General features: G+C 34.9%; 1 protein-coding gene across 10 annotated transcripts in view; it reads left to right on the top strand.

Moving 5' to 3' along the window:
• Nucleotides 1–19,890, top strand: part of NDUFAF5 (NADH:ubiquinone oxidoreductase complex assembly factor 5) — a 29,861-nt gene that overhangs the window by 3,152 nt on the left and 6,819 nt on the right. For 5 of the 10 annotated variants that reach the window (XR_005655311.1, XR_005655309.1, XR_005655310.1 and 2 more), the window contains 6 exons: nt 1,381–1,444; nt 5,765–5,812; nt 7,102–7,205; nt 10,095–10,134; nt 12,931–13,128; nt 18,556–18,616. Coding sequence is in view for 6 of the 10 variants with exons in the window: in XM_039874463.1 (XP_039730397.1) it covers nt 1,381–1,444; nt 5,765–5,812; nt 7,102–7,205; nt 10,095–10,134; nt 12,931–13,128; nt 18,556–18,616 (515 nt within the window). In the remaining 4 variants the exon portion in view is untranslated. Of the gene's footprint in view, nt 1–1,380; nt 1,445–4,690; nt 4,751–5,764; nt 5,813–7,101; nt 7,206–10,094; nt 10,135–12,930; nt 13,203–18,555; nt 18,617–19,890 lie in introns of those variants that run through there. The other 5 variants (XM_039874466.1, XM_039874465.1, XR_005655312.1 and 2 more) reach the window with 5 other exon arrangements.

Here is a 19,890-nt window from a genome sequence, read left to right as displayed (position 1 = left end):
TTTCTAAATCAGTTTGGATTTTACAGTGTTTTTATGTCATAGTATTGAACAAGTCTCTGGAGAGACACGTGATTATCACTAAAAGCATGTCTTAAACTAATATTAATTCTTTGGAATTAAACGATTAAAAATAACGATCTAAATGTCCTAGCACTAATATTCTGTTACTAGAAAGAGTAGTTTATAATTGTCAGCACTGATCTTTTGATGCTTTTAAAGTACTAAACCCACAGATTATTAAATGTCCTATTTGTGGCTTAATACTGTTTTAATTAGTGATAAGAATTTATAACTAACTTTTTTTGAGCATTTGTGCTGTGCTAAATACATGCACTGTTTCATAAAATTTTCACACCAACCCAGAGGGAAGTAATAACTTCTATTTTATAGATGAGGAAACTGAAAATCCACCGAGATTAAATCACTTGTCTGGTACAGAGCCAGTAAATTGCAGGCCCAGAATTCTAACTCATGTCTTCTTAACTGCAAAGCCTGTGTACTTCACTGTGCCTGTGTTCACAATCAAGATAGAGGACATTAGGTAAAGAAACCGTTCTTTCTCACCAGTGGTTCTCAAACTGTGCACTGTATTCTATATTTTCGACATAGGCTCTTAACAGAAATTGAAAAGGGACTCTTGGTTTCAATAGGAAAAATATTATCAGTGGATAAAATTTTAAGTTTTTTATTTACAAGTTTTTCATAAACCTATAGCCTACAATTAGATGTGTGTACCGATTTAGTATGACACAATATATTTAGAGGAGACAGCATAGCATAGAGGATAATAGTTCTGGTACAGGATTCAAACTGACTGAATTCAAGTTCTGATTGCTACTTTTTAGTTGAATGACCTTTAGGTGATTTATTTAACTCCTAGCACTTAGCATACTGCTTTGAACCTGGTAAGATTGCAGTAAAAGTTAGCTGTTACTTAGTTGGTGTTTTGTTTTGTTTTGATTTTAGTTTAACATTGATACATCATGATATTTCACATGAGTTCTAAGTCATCTGCTGCTTCAACAAATTGGAGAAATAGAGATAATTAGTAAAGTTTCATGCTAATTTACATTAACTTTTTTCATTCTTTATCTGGATATATTATCAAATTAAAATACCCCCACGGAATCTTCTTTGCATTCATGTCATGGAGCAACCATATGAAAAGACGATTGATTGTGAGGTCCTGTGAGTGGCTGGACCAGGTGAACTTGCTCTGTCCAGTATGTTCTCTGGGAGTTAGAGCTTGCAAACAAGGCAGAAAAGGCAGATAATATAACTTTTTGAAAGTTGCATTCACTTTCAAATTAGTATCTTACTTAATTATTCTATGGACAGTACTATTACAAACAAAACGTAACTTCTGTGTCTGTTTTTTAGAAATTTCCCCCTTGCTTTGGATGTTGGTTGTGGAAGAGGTTACATAGCACAACATTTGAATAAGGTATATTTACTCTATGATTTAATTTATTTTGAGAAATAAAATTGCCTGATTTTAAGGTAAGAAATTCCTAATCATATTTGGATTATATCAGAATTGCTAAGTTTTTTTTTAAGTGGTTGAACCAGTGGTTATTTTGTGTCCTTCCTCACAAAAAGACTTCCTTAAAATCTTTTCTCTTTACATGGAATCTATTTTATACAGTGTTCCTAGTGATAGTTTCTTTAAATCTACATATGAGTTACCAGAGAAAGAGAGGAGAGGGGAGGGAAGGAGGAGTAAAAGAGGTCAAACGTAGCGACAGAAAGAAATCTAACTATGGTTGGTGAACACACAATGTAATATATATGACATATTGTTGAATTGTATACTTGAAACTTATTGGATTTTGTTGATCAATGTCACCCCAATAATTTTAATAATAATTAAAAAACTAGATAAGATACATTGCTCTTTATTCCTACTTTGTTCATATGTCTTTAATAATTCACAATAAAATCAGATGTTCATTTAGAAAATGTGATTAAGCTAATTTTTTTTTGCTAGGAATAAACAGTAATTTCAGTGTGATTAATTATAAGTAGCCTTTATATTATGCTTATATCATTTTATTTTGCATTTTCTAATTTAGACCATAAAGATATTCATTTATTGTATTAGCACACAGAGTAAAGTGAGGTTTCTATATAAAATCTACATAAAAAAACATGCTCTTGGGTCTGGGCTCGGGGTGGGGTGTGTGTGTGTGTGCGTGTGTGGCTCACAAAACACTGTATTTGATATTAGTAAATGCCATAAAAATGGTATAGTTATTTAACTGCAACAGTATTTAAGGGAGTGAAAAACTCAGTAGGAGTTCATGTGGTCAAAGGCTTCTGAAAAGACACAGAATCCTATCTGGGATTTGAAAGAAACTGAATTGGTATTTCATAGGCAATGGATGTAAGGGCATGGCAGATGAAAAGGCACAGAGGTAGAATGCTGTAGGATGTGGTATAATGATGTAAAAGGCAGATTAATTTGAGGATGGTATGCAAGAAAGATTGAAGAAGGGAGATGACGAAACAGGAGATTGTGTTAAGCAGTGCAGGCAGTGTGGAGAGGTAAAGACCTGCCACCTATATGGAGGAAGCAATATATAAAGCAAGGGATATATGAGAGATACCTATTAGAATCCACAGAACGTCATAACTGATCAGATGTAGTGAGCACGGCAAATCAGTTCTTCTAGTTGCTCAAGGCAAAAAACTTATTTATTGATTCCTCTTGTGTTGTCCCCTCCTACATCGAATCCCTTAACAAATCTAACTTGGATTTCACAATATATCTATACTTCTACCACTTCTTACCACTTTCCTATTACCATATTGGTCAATATTATAGTAGCCTCCTTATTGGCTTCTTCCTTCTACCCTTGCCCTTGCCCATTCTCATAGCAAAGTAATCCTTTTAAATAACAAGTCAGTTCATTGTTAGTTCTCTGCTCAGAACTGTTGGCTTCTCATCTAACTTAGTAATAATCCAGAATCTTTATCTATAAGGCCCTCAGTCATTTGGCTCTCCATCATGTCTGTGACCTTGTCTCTTTCCCCTCACTCCTCACTTTTCAGCAACTGGCCTCATTGCTCTTTCTTAAACTGGCCAGGGCTTTGCATTGTGCTTGTTGTCCTCTATGCTCTTCCTCACAATATTTGTGTGGCTTCCTTCCTCACCTCTCTCAGTTCTTTGCTCAAATGACCCCTCATCAAAGATCCATCCCTTCCTTGCCTGTGCTGTAAAATAGGGCCCCCATTCTCCACTGACTAGTTGCTTTATTGGTTTCCATAACATTTATTAGCACCTGACGTATGTTTGTTTATTTGGTGCCTCTTTTACTGGGGTATAAGTTCCATAGACTTGCTCATTTTGTTCATCCCTAAATTTCCATCACCTAGAATACACAATAAAGATTCATTAAATGCTTATTGCATGAATAAATGCAAGATAACTTTGAAGTTATGACTTCAGTAACTAGAAAAAGTCGGATGCAATGGGGTAAGGAGCAAGGGGTATTCCTATTCTAGGTATACTGAATTTCAGGTGATCATGGAATGTATTAGTGTTACTATCCAGCAGGTAGTTGGAAATGTGGAATAGGAATTGAGGTGTTGAGGTGAGGAGGATTGACATGGGATTCAATATTCAGCTCTGCCACTTGCCTTCTATGTATACTTAGACCAGTTACCCAACTTCTCTAGGTCTCATTTTTTCGTAAAACATGAGCAATAATATATCTCCACATGTTGGCAAGAGATTAAGTGAGACAAGTTAAGTTTGGCAAAGTGGAGGCTATTGTTTTGATTTGGAAGCCTTTGTCAGAGGTGGCAGTTGAAGCCATAGAAATATGTAAGCTCTCTGGGGCAAGAATTTAGAAAGGAAACTTCACAGTTGTATTGAGGGGTGAGAGAGTGAGGAGGAGCCAACAAGGATGCCAGGAATAGCAAGTTTAATGGAAAGGGTCTTAATAAAGTATCTTTTGATTGTAAGAAGCAGAAATCTACTGAAGCCAGTTGAAATACAGGGACATTTATTACTTAGAGCTTTTTATGTCACAGACAGGTATGACAGGGGATGGGGACTTTGAAATGTCAGCATGAAGGCCCTTTTGTTCATGTGTAATCTGAGATTATGTAATTGCTGCATGATTTCCTTCTTTCTTATTTTTCCCTGCAGATAATCTCTGATGTTCATCAGTGGATGTGGCCCCAATATGAGTAACCTGTACCCTCTGGTGTGCTGAAGCTAGCTCATACCAGCACATGAGAGCTGACTATTAGCATTTCCCAAATCTGTGTTCAGTGACATCATGTTGATAGCTTGAAATCAGCCATTGTGGGAGTGTTTTCACCACAGAAATTGGCAAATGCTACAAGCAGTCTCTTACCAAAAGCCACTTATTAAATATTTACCAGAACTCACTGCCTCCACCGTGAAGTCTACATACTATTCCAACTCTGGAGACTTCTTCCTCATCTCTGAGTCTCTTGATTTAAATGTTCTAGTTAGTGACAGAGATAGGTAGTCTGATTGGCCTAAGTTTTACTCCTTGTACTGGTGTACTAGAGCTGGCTTGTGAGAGCCAAATGTGCACATCTCTTCCTAACTATACATTTAGCAACATCTTGTTGGCATGAAATCTGCCATTTTTGGAGTAGTTACACTATGGAAACTGGCAAACACTACAACTCAGGGCACTTTTTTTTTTTTCAGAGCTTGTAATCAAATATTTACCTGCACACCAGTTGCCTTCATGTAATCATCAGTGGCCAGGTAATGGTAGGGTAACCTTTCCAAGTTGTGGGCAGGGAAGTTCTTTAAAAAGGGGTATAGATGAAGTAGAAAGGATTGGCTTCTCTAGCTGAGGAGGGGGACCAGAATAGAAACTACTGAAGTTTCTAGGAGACCATTAACAGTGCTGTGCTTCAGAGAGGTCAAATGAAGTAGGACTGAAAGTAGACAGACTGTAGTTGGTGATTAAGTTACTAGTAATCTTCATAAATAGTTTTAGTAGAGCAAGGAAAGTGGAAATCTATTACCAAGAATTGAGGGAAAAGATCGAAGTAGAGTTGTAGATTACAAACAGAACAACTAGAAGGTGGTTAGAGGAGATTTTTCAAGAATGGGCATCATATACCTGTTGTAAGGTGAGGAGAATAGACACAGAAGACAGATTGAAGATTGGTAGAGACGATGATGGAGGGAGCAGGACCCTGGAGAAAAGGAGAGCCTAGTAGTCAGTATTCATCTGGGAAATAATTATTATTGTACCCTTTCCTCTTGGAAGGAAGAGAGAATAAGTGAAACAGAGGGAAAATAAAACTACTTAGTCCCCCCGCCCCCCACCAAGTATCTGTGTTTGTTAAGTATTTCTTTACTCTTTGTAAACTCTTTGAATAGAAAACTAAAAGGCAGGAAAACCATTCCAAGTCTTGTGGCACAAGACTGGGGACTAGCTCTCAGCAAATTATGCTTTGGAAAAGTTAATATATAAGCCTTAACCCAGTGGAGTAAATTTAAGGATGTTGATTATTCACACCTGTGTTCTCTATTTTAGTAAGTGTAGTTAAATATATTAACTATAAGGTTGGCTGCATATATTTAAGTCTGTGTAACTTAATATGTATTATTAAAGGTATTTGTGTACCCTACTCGTTTTATACAGAAGAATACTCTCACTAAGCTGAAAATTAATCCGCAACTATCACATTAGCAATTTCGACATTTGATTTGTTTTATTACTGGATTTTTGTTTTTGTATTATCTGATCAGCTTTATTTTTTGCAGGAAACTGTTGGGAAGTTTTTTCAAGCAGACATAGCAGAAAATGCTTTGGTAGGTAGACTTTTAACACTATTGGTTTCTTATCTCCTTGTTTGATTTTTAGTTCTTTATAACACACATGAAAAAGAATTAAACAATACAGGAAATAGGAAGGAAAAATCACCCCTAGTCCCACCTGTCAGAGACATCTACTGGTGACATTTTGGTCTCTACCTTTGCAGATTTATAACTATATCCCCAACCTACAGATTTTATGCAAATGGTATTATGCAAACATGCCATGTTTTTCACAGAATAGGGCATTCTTTTATATCAATGAATGACACATATATATTCCATCTTTTTAAATGGCTATATAGTATTCCAATATATGAATATTCCATGATTGTTTTTATATAAATTTGTGTTAAAGGGCATTTATATGATGATAAATATCATATAAAGCAAATTTGTGTTTCATTTATTTTTCTCCTTGGGAATAAATTCCTAATAATGGAATTTATGGATTCCAGACTTATCTTGAAAGATTGAATTTTAACAAGAAAGTACTTTTTTCTCTTTTTCTTTGGCATCATTGGGCCAGTTGTTTTGTCTTCTGTCAATCTGATAGGCAGAAAGTAGAATCTCGTTATTTTTACTTGCATTTCTTTCATTACTGGTGTAACCAAATAACTGTTGATGTCTTTTGGCTACTCATATTTGGTTATTGGTATTTTTTAATTTGTGAATTTTATAGGTAATTTTGTGATGTGCCTATACTTTGTCTTTTATCTACTTTAGCCTTGGCATGTTTTTATTCTAAATGGTTTGTAAGAGCTTATTTTGTAGGGATATTAACAAATCATCATATATATTGTGAATATTTTCCTAAGTGTGTTGTTTACATTATTTATTGCTTTTTAGAAGTTTTTTTTTAATTTATCAAATATATCAAATTTTTTACAGTTTCTGGCTTTTGAGTCATGTTTACATAGGCATTTTCATCAATGAATATAAAAATGTTCACTCATATTTTCATCTAGTAATTTTATGGCTTCATTTATTCCACTGAAACTTTTAGCTTTCTGAGATTTGTTTTCGTGTGAGATAGGTATGCCTGTTTATGTTTTTCCAACAAGCTGGCCAGTTTTTCTGGATGATTTTAAGTGTCATTTACGAAATATTTTTTGAGTGCCTTCTCTGTGACTACCTTTTTTTTTGGCGTGGGGTGGGGAGGCAGATGGAGGGAGGAATAGAAACTGCCAAGTAAATATAACATTGACTTAAGTTTAACACAATCATTGTGTTAATTGAGATTTTATATAAATGTATTTTTGAACTTCTGTTTTTTTAACCATTAGAAGAATACCTTAGAAATGGAAATTCCTACTGTCAGTGTTTTAGCTGATGAAGAATTCCTCCCTTTCAGAGAAAATACATTTGACCTGGTGGTTAGCAGTTTAAGGTTGGTAATCCATTTGTACTTTTAAAAAATAAATGTTATAAATACATAATTTATGCTATAAAGTTTTAATATTATAAGGTAAAAAAATGGAGCAGATTCTTAATACCTTTTTTTTTCAGCCAGTTTCCTTGGTTTATAAGCTGTAAGATTTCTTTGGTAAAGAATTATGGATTACATGCTCCCTAGTGGAGATAATATGTTATAGTACCTAAACGTTTTTTTCCCCAACTTTTCTCAATTTGCTAAAGCTCATTTGTGATAGAAGGGTTTTCTTCCCTGATGTAACTTAGTATTTTGGAATTGATGTTGATGGGGGTGGGAGTTTAAAAGCATATGCTGATTCCAATATTCAAAATGTTAGAGCATCCTTATAAACACATTCTGGTAAATAAGGAAAAGGTAGCATTTCCTTCAGTTTTAATTCTTTTCCACAGAAATGTAGTCCTTAAGGTTATTCTTTTTCCCTTTGTGCTTTCTACCACGTCCCTCTACATTTATTGCATAAGCATGTATTATAAATATTTATTGAATAATGATATGTCAAGCACTGAGCAAGATGCTTTGGAGGAATACATAAAGGAATTCAGACAAGAATTCTGTCCTCAAAGAACTAGTGTGTAATAGAGAAAATAAAATATTCTATATGGTACTTTATTTCTCCGGACTTATTATTATCAGATTTTCTTTCACAGATTCAACATGCTCAGTACAACCTTTTTGATACCTGTTTTTAGAGTGACCAATTGTCATGGTTTGTCAGTGCTAGCACTAAAAGGTCTGTGTCCCAAGAAACCCCTCAGTCCCAGGCAGATTGGGAAAGTTGGTCACCCTTGCTGTTTTCTTCAGTGAGTTTGTAAATCCTGCCCTGCTTTTTGAGGTGTGCTGAACAAATTTAGAAGAGTGTTCACAATCTATTGCTGAACCATTTTGAAAAGTATTCAGAATCCGTCATGAAATATAAAACATTACAGAGCCTTGGTATAAAGGAAAGAACCTTGGGCAGGGAGTCAGAATCCAAGTTTTAACTTTAGCTCATCTGCTTGTTATTTGCAATTAACTAATTCTGTTGCTTTCAGTTTCACAAGTGTGATAGAGCCTATAATATGATCTCTTTAATTTTTAAAGTATCTAATAATTGTTAGAAAACATCATGAAAGATAAATATAGGCTAATACAGTATGGTTTGAAATGGGTATTTAGTGCTGTTCTGGAAGTCAGCATTAGAGGATGCCCTCTCTATCAGCAAAGTGTGACTCTATTCCACGGAGACTGTGATTTTTTGCTGTCATATAACACCGTGCACTGTGAGAGGGCAAATAGAATCAAAAGACAATGCAAGAAGTTTCTTCAGTTAAGTTTTCAGTATATAGAACTCTGGATTTGTTTGTTTTCTTTTTTGATCTTAAAAACCTGGGGTGTTAATTTATCAGAAAACTCACTTAGCTAAATTTTTGATGACTAAAACTGTTTACTTTGGGAAAATTATAGGTCTTATTGTAAATTTTTTTCCTGGGAAAGTAAGACTCAGAATACTGTATATCTCTAGCTTAATTGATTTAATTGATGACCTTCCTTGAACATGTCAGATGCTTATTTTTACTACTTTCTTCACATAAGTTCTCATAATATCACTGTTTAGATGAGGTGCTGGACAGGAATGTCTTTTATTTTTTTCCCAGCTTTATTGAATTATTATTAATATATAGCATATGTAAGTTTAAGGTGTACAATGTGATGATCAGATACATGTATATATTGCAAAAGGATTACCACAATAATGTTAGTTAACATTGCCATCCCATCACATAATGGCAATTTTTTGTATGTATGTGTGTGATAATAACATCTAAGATCTACTCTTCTAAAGACCTTCAAGTGTATAATATAGTGTTAATTATAGTCACCATTCTGTGTATTAGATTCCCAAATTTTATTTATCTTACACCTGGGAGTTTATACCCTTTGATCAGCATCTCCCTGTCTCCCTCGACCTCCAGCTCCTGGCACGCACCATTCTACTCTCTGTTTCTATGAGTTTGGCTTTTTAGATTCTGCACATAAGTGTGAACATACAGTATTTCTTTCTTTGTCTGAGTTATTTCACTTGGCATAACGCCCTCAAGGTCCCTCCATATTGTCCCCAAAAGGCAGGAGTTCCTCCTTTTTTATTGCTGAGTAATATTCTATTGGTACCATATCTTTTTTATCCATTCATCCATTGATGGACACTTAGGTTGTTTCTATATCTTGGCTATTGTGAATAATGCTGCACTGACATGGGGACACAGATGCCTCTTCAAAATAATGTTTTTGTTTCTTTCGGATAAATACCTAGAAGTGCGATTGCTGGGTTATATGGTAGTTCAATTTTTAATTTTTTAAGGAACTTCCATACTGTTTTCTATGGGGGCTGTACTAGTTTATATTCCCACCAACAGAGGTTCCCTTTACTCCATATCTTTGCCAGTATTTCTTGCCTTTTTGGTAATAACTATCCTAATAGGTATAAGGTTATATCTTATTGTGGTTTTGATTTGCATTTCCCTAATGATTAGTGATGTCGAGCATCTTTTCATGTACCTGCTGGCCATTTATATGTTTTTTTGGAAAAATTGACTTTTACTTTATTCAGAGAAGAATAATGGACAGATAATCAATCATATCAGCAAAGTAAAATACTGTCACATTTTCTAGTGTGACAGAAAGAAGGCAGGTTTTCCCCTAGGAATACTTTTTATTTTAAAACTTTTATGCAAACAATCGGTGAATTTTGATATGCAATTTCAGACTTGAAATTAATACCTTTTTGTGGCTTATCGTTATACTTGAGATAATTATACTAATTTATTATTTGAATTAAGCTAGAATAACTGTGTTTTCATATTTTAGTTTGCACTGGGTGAATGACCTTCCTAGAGCACTTCAACAGGTAAGAAACGTCATGTTAATTCTAATAGCCTCTGTTATTTTACTTATTATTAGAAACTCAAAGATGTTTCTGTCTCCGCATAGAAACTTATAGATGTTTTCCATTAAATACTTCTAACATTGGAAAAGGAAGCAAATGAAATAATATGTGTGGGCTGGATATACTTGGTACCCTTTGGCATATTAAGTATGTTGGATGATTTCCCCTCTCCCTGGGAATTCAAGAAATCTAATTATGGAGATGTTTTAAATAATTATGAAAACTTTAGTAACTTGTACAAAATAATATTGATATCATTAGATATTTTCTGAGTGTGTTTCTTTTCTTCCTGAATTACCTCTAAATGTTTTGTAGGTGGAAAACTATTTGTTTATATTTGCATCTTTCCCATGCCTTATACTTAGAGAGTGCTAGGTAAATGTTTATTGGTTGATATTTATTAGTGAACAAATGAGTGGTAGGTAAAAAGCATTGTATTCAGAGGAGAGAAGAAGATCACTGTGGCTTGTGGCTGCCAAGAAAGATTCAAGAGGAAGGAATTACTTAAACAGGGCCTTAGAGCATAGGTCAGATCTGGAATGGGAGGGCCTTAGAGCATAGGTCAGATCTGGAATGGGAAGGCAGAATCAGGGTAGGTAGGAGGGATAAGAGCCTCAGGAGCACGAAAGGACAAAGAGGAATTCTGTTTGGAGAATTAGCATAACGTTGGGAGATGAAGTATATTGGGACTCCCAGTTTCAGAAGACTTTGGTGACAGATTAAGGAATTTGCAGTTTATTCTTTATACAGTTCAGAGTCATTGGAGAATTTTGAAGAGGAAAGCGACGTGATTAAAAAGCTACAGGATGGGCAGGATGATAACTACCATAGCTTAGGTATATAATATTCGCCAATCACTATGGTTTGTTTTATATATATGTTAAATAACTCTGCAAGATATTTTCATTTTGCTGATTAGAAAGCTGATGCCAGAAGTTGATTAAACTGAAGAGAGATGGTTTCAGTGGTCTAGACATGAAATAAACTAAACCTAGTTGCCAATTGTAAGAGTTAAAAGGAAGAGAGAGGTATTAAGGACTCAGCAAAGGAAGAATCAACAGTTTGGTGGTTGGGTAGATCTGAAGATCAAAGAGGGAGGAGTCAAAGCTCATCTTAAAATTTTGAGTCTGGATGTCTGGGAGAATAATTAGTAAAAGTAGAGGAAAGAATGGTAATCAGATAAAGGAAATAAAAAACAATAATTAACAGAAATATGGCAATTGGTAAGGGGAATTTGAGAATAAGAATTGCACGTGTGCTGGAAGTGTTTGGGGGTGAGTTTGCCAAGAGATAAATGTCCATAGTTGACTGTTGCGAAGATGTCCAGACAAAAAATAAAGATCGGAAAATCATCCTTGTGAAATTCATGGGAATTGATAAGCCTTCTGAGGTAGAGAAAAGCTGCAGAGAGCTGAGGACTGAATCTTAGGTACTTGCGATATTAGAGTTTGGTGGCTAGAGAAGGAAGTAACATAAAGGGGCAGAAGGAACTAAGGATTTTCTAGTTGGTTTGTTTATATACTGTTTTGTAATTGCTTCATATTTTGTAATAAAGACATTTTTACATTTTGTAATATAAAGATATTTTATAATATACAAATATTTTGTAATATATAATTAAATAATATATTTAATATAAATTCCAGATGGATATTTTGATTAGTAGAGCCTGCTAATTTAGGTCCTGGTTTACTGCAGAATCCATCCTTTGCTGTAACATTTCTTATTGTTGAAAATAGCCAGAGTCAAAACTAGTAATAGATTATAGTTTTAAGAGAGTCAGTGAGCAAACATTTGTGATTCTGGAATACACTCTAGCCTCTATTTTGCTTAAGTTATCAATTAAAAAGTGTTTCTGTTTTCAAGTTAGAAAATAAGTTAGTTACTTCTTACAGAAAACTAATGTGTTTCTAGGTTAATGTCATGAATCATAATGGTTTCTCTATAAATTAGCTTTTTCTGCATATCAAGCCACCCCAACTCAGTGGTTTAAAATAACAATTCTCTTAGCTTATGATTTTGTGGATTAGGAGTTTGGGTTGGATTTAGGAAATTCTTCTGGTTCTGACTGTGCTCACCTGTGTGTCTGATCCACTGCTCGATTGTTTTGGAGCTTGCTGGTCAAGGATGGCTTCAGGTGAGATGCCTAGCTGATCTCTGCTTCTCATGACCCTCATCCTTTACCAGCCTAGCTTATCACAGCATGTTGGCCAGACTGGACTCCCAAAAGAGCAGGTGGAAGCATGCAAGGCCATTTGAGACCTTGGCTTGACACCGATGCACTGTCACTTGCACTTCATTCCTTTGGCCAGAGCAAGTCACAAGGCCAGCCCAGATTCAAGGAGAGGGGAAATAGACAACATCTCTTGATGGGAGTTATAACGAAGTGTCATTTCAAAGGACATAGATATAGGGAGAATTGTGATTTTTGGAATCTACAACACTGTAATTTTTTTTCTTTCAGTACTTTTCTGATTGTAAAGTTGTATCTATTGTTAGAAAATTTAAATATATACAACATATTTTATACATAATAATACTATCGTTGCATGTAATGTCTATCTTTTCAACAATATTATACAATGCCTTTCTGACAGTTGTTGCCTTAGGTGTTACTTATTAAATTATCTGATTATTAATTTGACAAAATAAGAATGGTAATCTTAAAATATTGATTTAGACACCATCTGTTTATTCTTTTAACATTTATACATATATAAAATTTTGAATAGTTTTGTTGTCTTGTATTTATTACAGATTCATTATGTTTTAAAACCAGATGGAGTTTTTATTGGTGCAATGTTTGGAGGTGACACACTCTATGAACTTCGGTGTTCATTACAGTTAGCAGAAACGGAAAGGGAAGGAGGATTTTCTCCACACATTTCCCCTTTTACTGCTGTCAATGACCTGGGACATCTGCTTGGGAGAGCTGGCTTTAACACACTGACCGTGGTAACTATCAAGAGTTGAGTAACCCATTAATTACACAGTTCAGAAACAACTTCTCATCGTAAAGATAGAAAACTGTAGGTATTGATTCTATTATGTGAAGATTTTGGCACTTCCTCTCTCTGTGTCTCTCTCTCTTTCTCTCTTTTTTAAATTTAGTTTGTATAAACACACCTTGGTTGACAGAAGTGTAAAATTTTTAGTATTTTTTACCTGAATAAATAGTTCAAAAATAATGTACCTCAGTTAACAGGGAACTATTTTCTAAGACATACAACTCCATCAGAATCTTCAAATTCAGAGTTAGGCGTAATATGAGAATTAGAGCAGTCCAGGTGATCTGGAAAGAGGGATGTACAGGAACTTTTACAGTACTACTTCTACCATCAGTTGTCAATTGAATAGTACCACATGAAGCAGAAATGAGAGAACGTGCATTTACAAGGCCTCGGGTTAGGTTAGGGTCAGAGAAGTTTGGACTGGGGGCTGTATTCCATTAGGGCTGGAGAGATTTGGAAAGAGGACCCAGAGGCCGCCAGGGCAGAAGCAGCATGGAGTCAGCATGGTACAATGATGGTACAAGGCATTGGTTTCTGACAGGTCTAATTTGGATCCTTATCTTGCCCTTTACTAGTGCAGGGAATTTAGGGGATTTACTTTACCTTTCTGAGCATTCTTTTTTTTTTTTTTTGCAAATGTTACTCACCTCAGATGGCTGTTTGGATTAAATAAGATAAAGAGTATGAAATGCCGGCACCTTGGTAGATGCTCTACAAATATTAGCTCCTGCCTTCCTCTCTCCCCCTTACTCTACTCCTAGCACTTTCAAGGCCAAGGCTTCCAAGAGGAAGTCATCTGAAGAGACAATGATTATCCCCTTCCAACTCCTTTCAACAGCAAAGTAATTCTAAAGGATGCCCGTTATTGCCTTCAGAGGTCAGTTGAGTAGACTTGTTATGATTTTTTAAACTCCTCAGGCCTAGAAACGTCTTTAAACCTGATTAAGAGGAAATAGAAATTTCTTGTTAAAGAAAGCTTCTCATTGCATAATTAGAGATGATAGGCTTAAAAGCAAAATAACTGTTTAAGGTGATTTAGTGTCATTATATTTCACAAAATCAACCAACCAAAAATGGATTTTCATATCTTTTCTTGTTTTGATAGAAAGAAGGGGAATAGACCTGCAGGGCCTCTGGTGTTAGAAAGGGGCTTCCAGGGAAGGGGAGAGAATAGGCTAGGAACTGATGACAACCCTCAAGTTTTCTCTTTTGCAAACTTTTAAATATATGAATCAATAGATACTGCATTCTAAAATGTTGGGCAGCTGAAAATGGGAAAACTGCTTCATGTGAGGGTTCTGCTTTGTAACTAAACATTCTCAGTATAGGTAATTGTATGTTGAGGGATCACTGTATATTTTTTAATACATTTTTAATTATGTATTAACATTTTGGTTGTAAACATTATTCTACAGATAAAGTAAAAGTGTCATTCCCTTTTAGTCCTCCAGTCTTAGCTCTCTCCTGGGAGTAACAATTCTCAAAATTTTGGTCTTATGACCTTCTCTACACACTTAAAATTATTGAGGACCTTAATTTTGTTTATGTGAGTTATATTTATCTATATTAACCATATTAAAAATTGAAACAATTTTAGTGTTTATTCATTTAAAACTAGCAATAACTTACTACATGTTAATATAAATAACTTTTGCGAAAGAAAAAATATTGAGAGAAAAGGAAGTCATTGCTTTACATTTTTACATATTTCTTTAATGTATGGCATAATAAAAGCTAGTCATATGTCTGCTACTGTGTTCACATCTATTGCAATATCACATGTAATTTAACTTCTGAAAAATCCCATTGTATACTCATGAGAGAATGAGAGGTGAAAAAGTCAGATAGCATCTTAGTATTATCATGAAAATAATTTGACTTCGTGAATCCCCCAAAAGGCCCTAGAAACCCAAGGACTCTCCAGACCACACTTTGAATACTGCTGCCCTGGAAGTAGCTATTATCGTCAGTTTATGTAATGTCCCAGATATTTTTTAAACAAATACTTTGCTATACTACATAGGGACATACATATATATGTATATATTTCTAAAAGTTATTTTTCATTCTTAACAGTATATTTTAGACTGTTTTCCAAATCAATGGAGTCATATTTGACTCCTTAACTTCTGCATGTTATTCCCTAGTATGACTGTACCACAGCTTTATTTAACTATTTCCATGATGAACAACATTTAGGTTCATTCCAGTTTTTTTTTGGAGGGGGTGTTGTTTTTATGCCAATAGAAACAATTCTGAAATGACTGTCCTTGTATTGTGTTATCATTTATTTATTCAATCTTACAACAAGCATTTATTGAGTACCTTTTATGTGCCAGGTAACTATTATAAATACTTTGGATATAGCAGTGAATAAAACAGACAAATCCCTGCCTGATGTTTTTGGGTTTAAAGAGGGCCTGTCAGTAGACCTTAGAGGGTCCAATAACACTTGGCATTGTAAAAAAAACTGTTTTTGTTGTTTGTATGTAAATGACAGAGCTCGTAGTTTTCATCAGATCTTGAAAGAGGACGATGACTGAAAATAGATCAGAAACCACTGGTTTAAAGCATTAATCTCTAATATTTACTTTACTTATAATAAGAAAAAGATTACCTTTAGAGTCCACCCTCTTAAGAATTGTGTCCCATATTCCTGTGTTACAAACTGAAGTGAAATAAAGAGAATCTGTGAATGGGAGTGTAAAGCTGCTAAAAAATGTAGGAGGGAATGGAAGTGACGCAGAAAGGAATAGTGCAAAGGTTTGCACTAAAGGTGGGGTGACAGTAAGGAATTATGTGTGCTAGGGCATACAGGTTAGTCAGCAATATACGGGGACTGAAAAGGTGTTACTTGTTAAGAAAAAGATAGGACTTATATTCTGAGTCCTCAAAAGAAAGTTAAATTATATTAACCTGTGTGGTTTTCTACAGTTTTAAAGTGGGTTATGCATTTTAAATTTCTATTAAAAATGCTTATCCTGACATTATAGCATTTAAAAGCCTACATTTCTGTTAATCGGGTAATCTGTTAATTCAGAATACCTTTCATAGTCTTCTCTGGAAGTGAACTGAATGACTCAAACATGAATATGATACAGAAGTATTGGTGTAGAATTTTATTTATAGTTTATAAAATTAGGGAGTTGCTGATTTAATAAGAAATCTATAAATTTGTTCCTTGAGACATATACACTGTCTCTGAAGTGCTGTATTAATATTGCATCTTAACTCATTTTCTAAAAATTCCATCCAAAGAAGCTTTTATATAATCATTTATACAGGTTTATGTTGCATACACTAGATACACTGCTTTCATACTGCATTGGTTTCTTATTTTTAAAGTTAAATAATAACCATATAGTTATATTTTCATTTATGATCGTCTTAGTGAATTATTTTCAGAGCCAGTTGGCATTCTAAGTGAAGCTCATTTCCTTTTAAAATGTAGTTGCCAGACTAGTATATTAGGAGAAAACTGCAGGTATGGTCCTTCTTAACTTGAATAAGGCCTTTGACAAAACTATTGTGGTACTCTTTTGATTGTGATAGTGCTTTTAGTTGGTTTCATGAAAAAATGTTTTTCAAAGGATATTGCTTAATGGCTGGGTTTTAGTTTAGAAGGAATTTGTTTTTAATCTTAGAATCTCTTTTTAAAAATAGTTTCTTAATGTAGAAAAATGTATAGACGAAACGGATTACCCAGAGATGGTCTTATTAAAAAGTACACACACAACCTAATCCATGCATATGTTTACAACTAAAAGGAAATTTAAAAAAATGTATAGATAGAATGAGATAATACGGAGCAAGTCTAAAGTGAAAAGTCTCCTCCTCCTGACTTCTGGCACCCTGTCCTTCTCCCCGAAGGTGACCTTTGTTAACTGTTACATACATCCTTTCAGAACAATTTTTCCTCATGAACCAGAATACAGTTATATCACTTAAAACCAACATATGCAACAATATATACTCTTTTGGTTTTTTTCTATATTGTACTCTTTTCTTTTTAGTCAATAACATGTCTTGGAGATTTTCCCCCACAAATGTATATCTACTGAATCTTTTTTTTTTTTTTTAAAGTTGTACAGTATTTCATTATATAGGTATACTTTATTTAACCAGTTCTCTATTAATGGACATTGAAATTGTTTCCAGTTTGTATTTGGGGTTTTGTTTATTGTTTATTTTTTACTTTTTCAAAAAATGCTACAGTGAATTTCCTTTCACAGAATCTTGGCACGTCTGTCAGGTCAGTTTCTAGCAATGGAATTACTAAGTCAAGGAATCTTTACATTTGAAATTTTAGCAGATTTATATCCTTGATCAACATTGTATGCAAATTCTTGCTTTGTTTTGTATCTCAGGTATAAAAAAAGAACTGGTCGTTTTGTTTTGCATTACTAGAAGTACAATGAAAACATCTTGGAAGATGAGCCTGTTTAGATTGATTCTGGGTACCACATTTTGAAAGGGATTGATATTGACTAGGTACAGAGAAATGCAGTGAGAACATGTGATGATCTATAAATTTTGTCCAGAAGACTAACCCCTCCCCCTAAAAAAGTTATGGTGGTGTCAGGGAGGAAAAATTTCTCTGTTATTCTAGGTTCTTCTGACATGAGATAGATTAATAGGAGAAAATAAAATAAAATTTCCTATGTACTGGGCTGCATAAGAATATGGAGACTTACAGAGAGTCAGGCAATTGGGGCTTATATACCATTCTGAACTATGGAGAGGGAGTAGGATTCTGGAACTTCAAAGTGAAGGAAGGGAATTTACATGAAGATGGAAAAACAAATGCAGAGACAGTGGGACACAGAAAGGTCTTAGGTCTTCAAGTCCTGCCAAATTCCCCTTACCACACCTAGCCCAAGTTCTTTGTGGATATCTCTGGTGATAGTGTTCTACTTGGACCTAAATTCTTTTAGGCAGTTAAGAGTAAAAAGCTCTTCCTGAGCCTTTTCTTAAAAATAATCAGCCTAAAATCATCCTCATTCCAAAGAGACATATTTGGGGGTAGAAAAATTCTGTTCCCCTACAGTGTCCTGGAAGAGTTTTTAGACTTGAAGAAGAGGTTAATGGTTTGCATAGTACAGAATAGACTTACTCTGTGTTGTTCCCAGTAACAGAACTAGAACTAGTTGATAGTTTTAGGAAAAGTTCTCATAAAATGGTGAATATTTATTCTGCAATTTGAAATCTTCATAAATCAAGCATGAGCCAGATGACATCTGTGAAGAGTATTGTAGAGAAGTTTCCTGCTTATCATGATAGATAGATCTGGGTAGTCTCTATGGCCTTTTTTTGAATCTGGATTTTTTTTGAGATGAATGTCAAATGAATATTTCTTTTTCTTTATAAATAGGACACTGATGAAATTCAAGTTAACTATCCTGGAATGTTTGAATTGATGGAAGATTTACAAGGTAAGGCACTTTAAAGCATTTCAGACTCCATTTGGGAGTCTTATTTTGAGAGCCAACTCAATGGCAAGCATTGGGACTAAGCACTAGGGATACATGTGTGATGAGAAGGCAGGCTGTCTTCAGGGAGCTTATGAGGCAGACCTCAGGCACCTGCCACGAAGATAAATGTTAAATTAGAATTATGGTGAGTGCTGTGAAGTAGAGGTAAATAGTGCTATATCTACCTATAAGAGGATGGCGGAACTTTCTTGAAGGGTGTATTTGGGGATGGTAGAATACGTTAATGACTTTCTCCAGCAGCAGTTGGCAGCTCAGGTCCAGGCACAAAAAAGTAGGTAGGTGGGTTAGTGTAGGGTCAAGGGGGTAAGTCCCAGTCTGAGAGAGTCACCAAAGTCTTGTCTAAAGAAATGGTGACGGTGCTCAAAAAAATGAAGAGGTAAAGAGGGGAGGGCAATGAGTCCCAGGCAAGGAGAACAGCATGTGCAAGAAAGTACATAATAAGAACCGAAAGAAGGGCATTTTGGCTGGAATGTGGGGAGTAAAGAGAAGAGTTAAGTGATTAAATTGGTGGGTACATGGGAGCCAGAGTTCCCACAGTAGTGTCTTATAGTCCTCATTAAGATTGTTTGCCTTTATCTTAAAATGCCCTTTGAGGCATTTTAATGGGGATAGGAAATGGGGTTCAGATACCAGATTTATATTTTGAAAAGAATGGATTGGATTGGCAGATAAACTAGTAGGGAGACATAATGTGGTAAAGCTCCTTGAGAAATGGCAGTAGTTTGGACTAAGGTAGTAGCAGTAGGGATAGAGAGACATGAATGGATTCTAGAGATATTTTGGAGGTAAATATGACAAGTTCTTGCTGGTGGATTACATGTGGGCTGATGAAAGAGAGCAACATTTCAAACATAACTGCTAAGTTTTGTCTGACTTAACCAGATAGATGGTGCCCTTTGTTGATAGAGGAAATAGTAGAAGAAGACCAAGTATGGGCAGGAACAGTTCTTGAGTTCACATTTGCATATGTTGAGTTTTAAGTGGTTTTCAGATACCTTAAGAGGAGATGTCAAGTAGGCAGTCAGCTATGTGGGTATGTAACAGAGGAGGCAACTGGCCTGATTTAAAAATTGTAACTCATGTGTGAATAGTTGGTATTTGAAGCAATTGCCTAGAGCGAGAACATGGAGTGAGAAGAGAAAGCCGCCTAATACTGAGCCTTTAGGAACCTAACATATATATGTGTATATAGTGACTGTCTAAAAGGATGAGCC

This window comes from Pteropus medius, unplaced genomic scaffold, assembly GCF_902729225.1.
Source record: "Pteropus medius unplaced genomic scaffold, Ma_sr-lr_union100, whole genome shotgun sequence".
NCBI classification, from domain to species: Eukaryota; Metazoa; Chordata; class Mammalia; order Chiroptera; family Pteropodidae; genus Pteropus; species Pteropus medius.
This window is presented reverse-complemented; position numbering and strand designations above follow the sequence as displayed.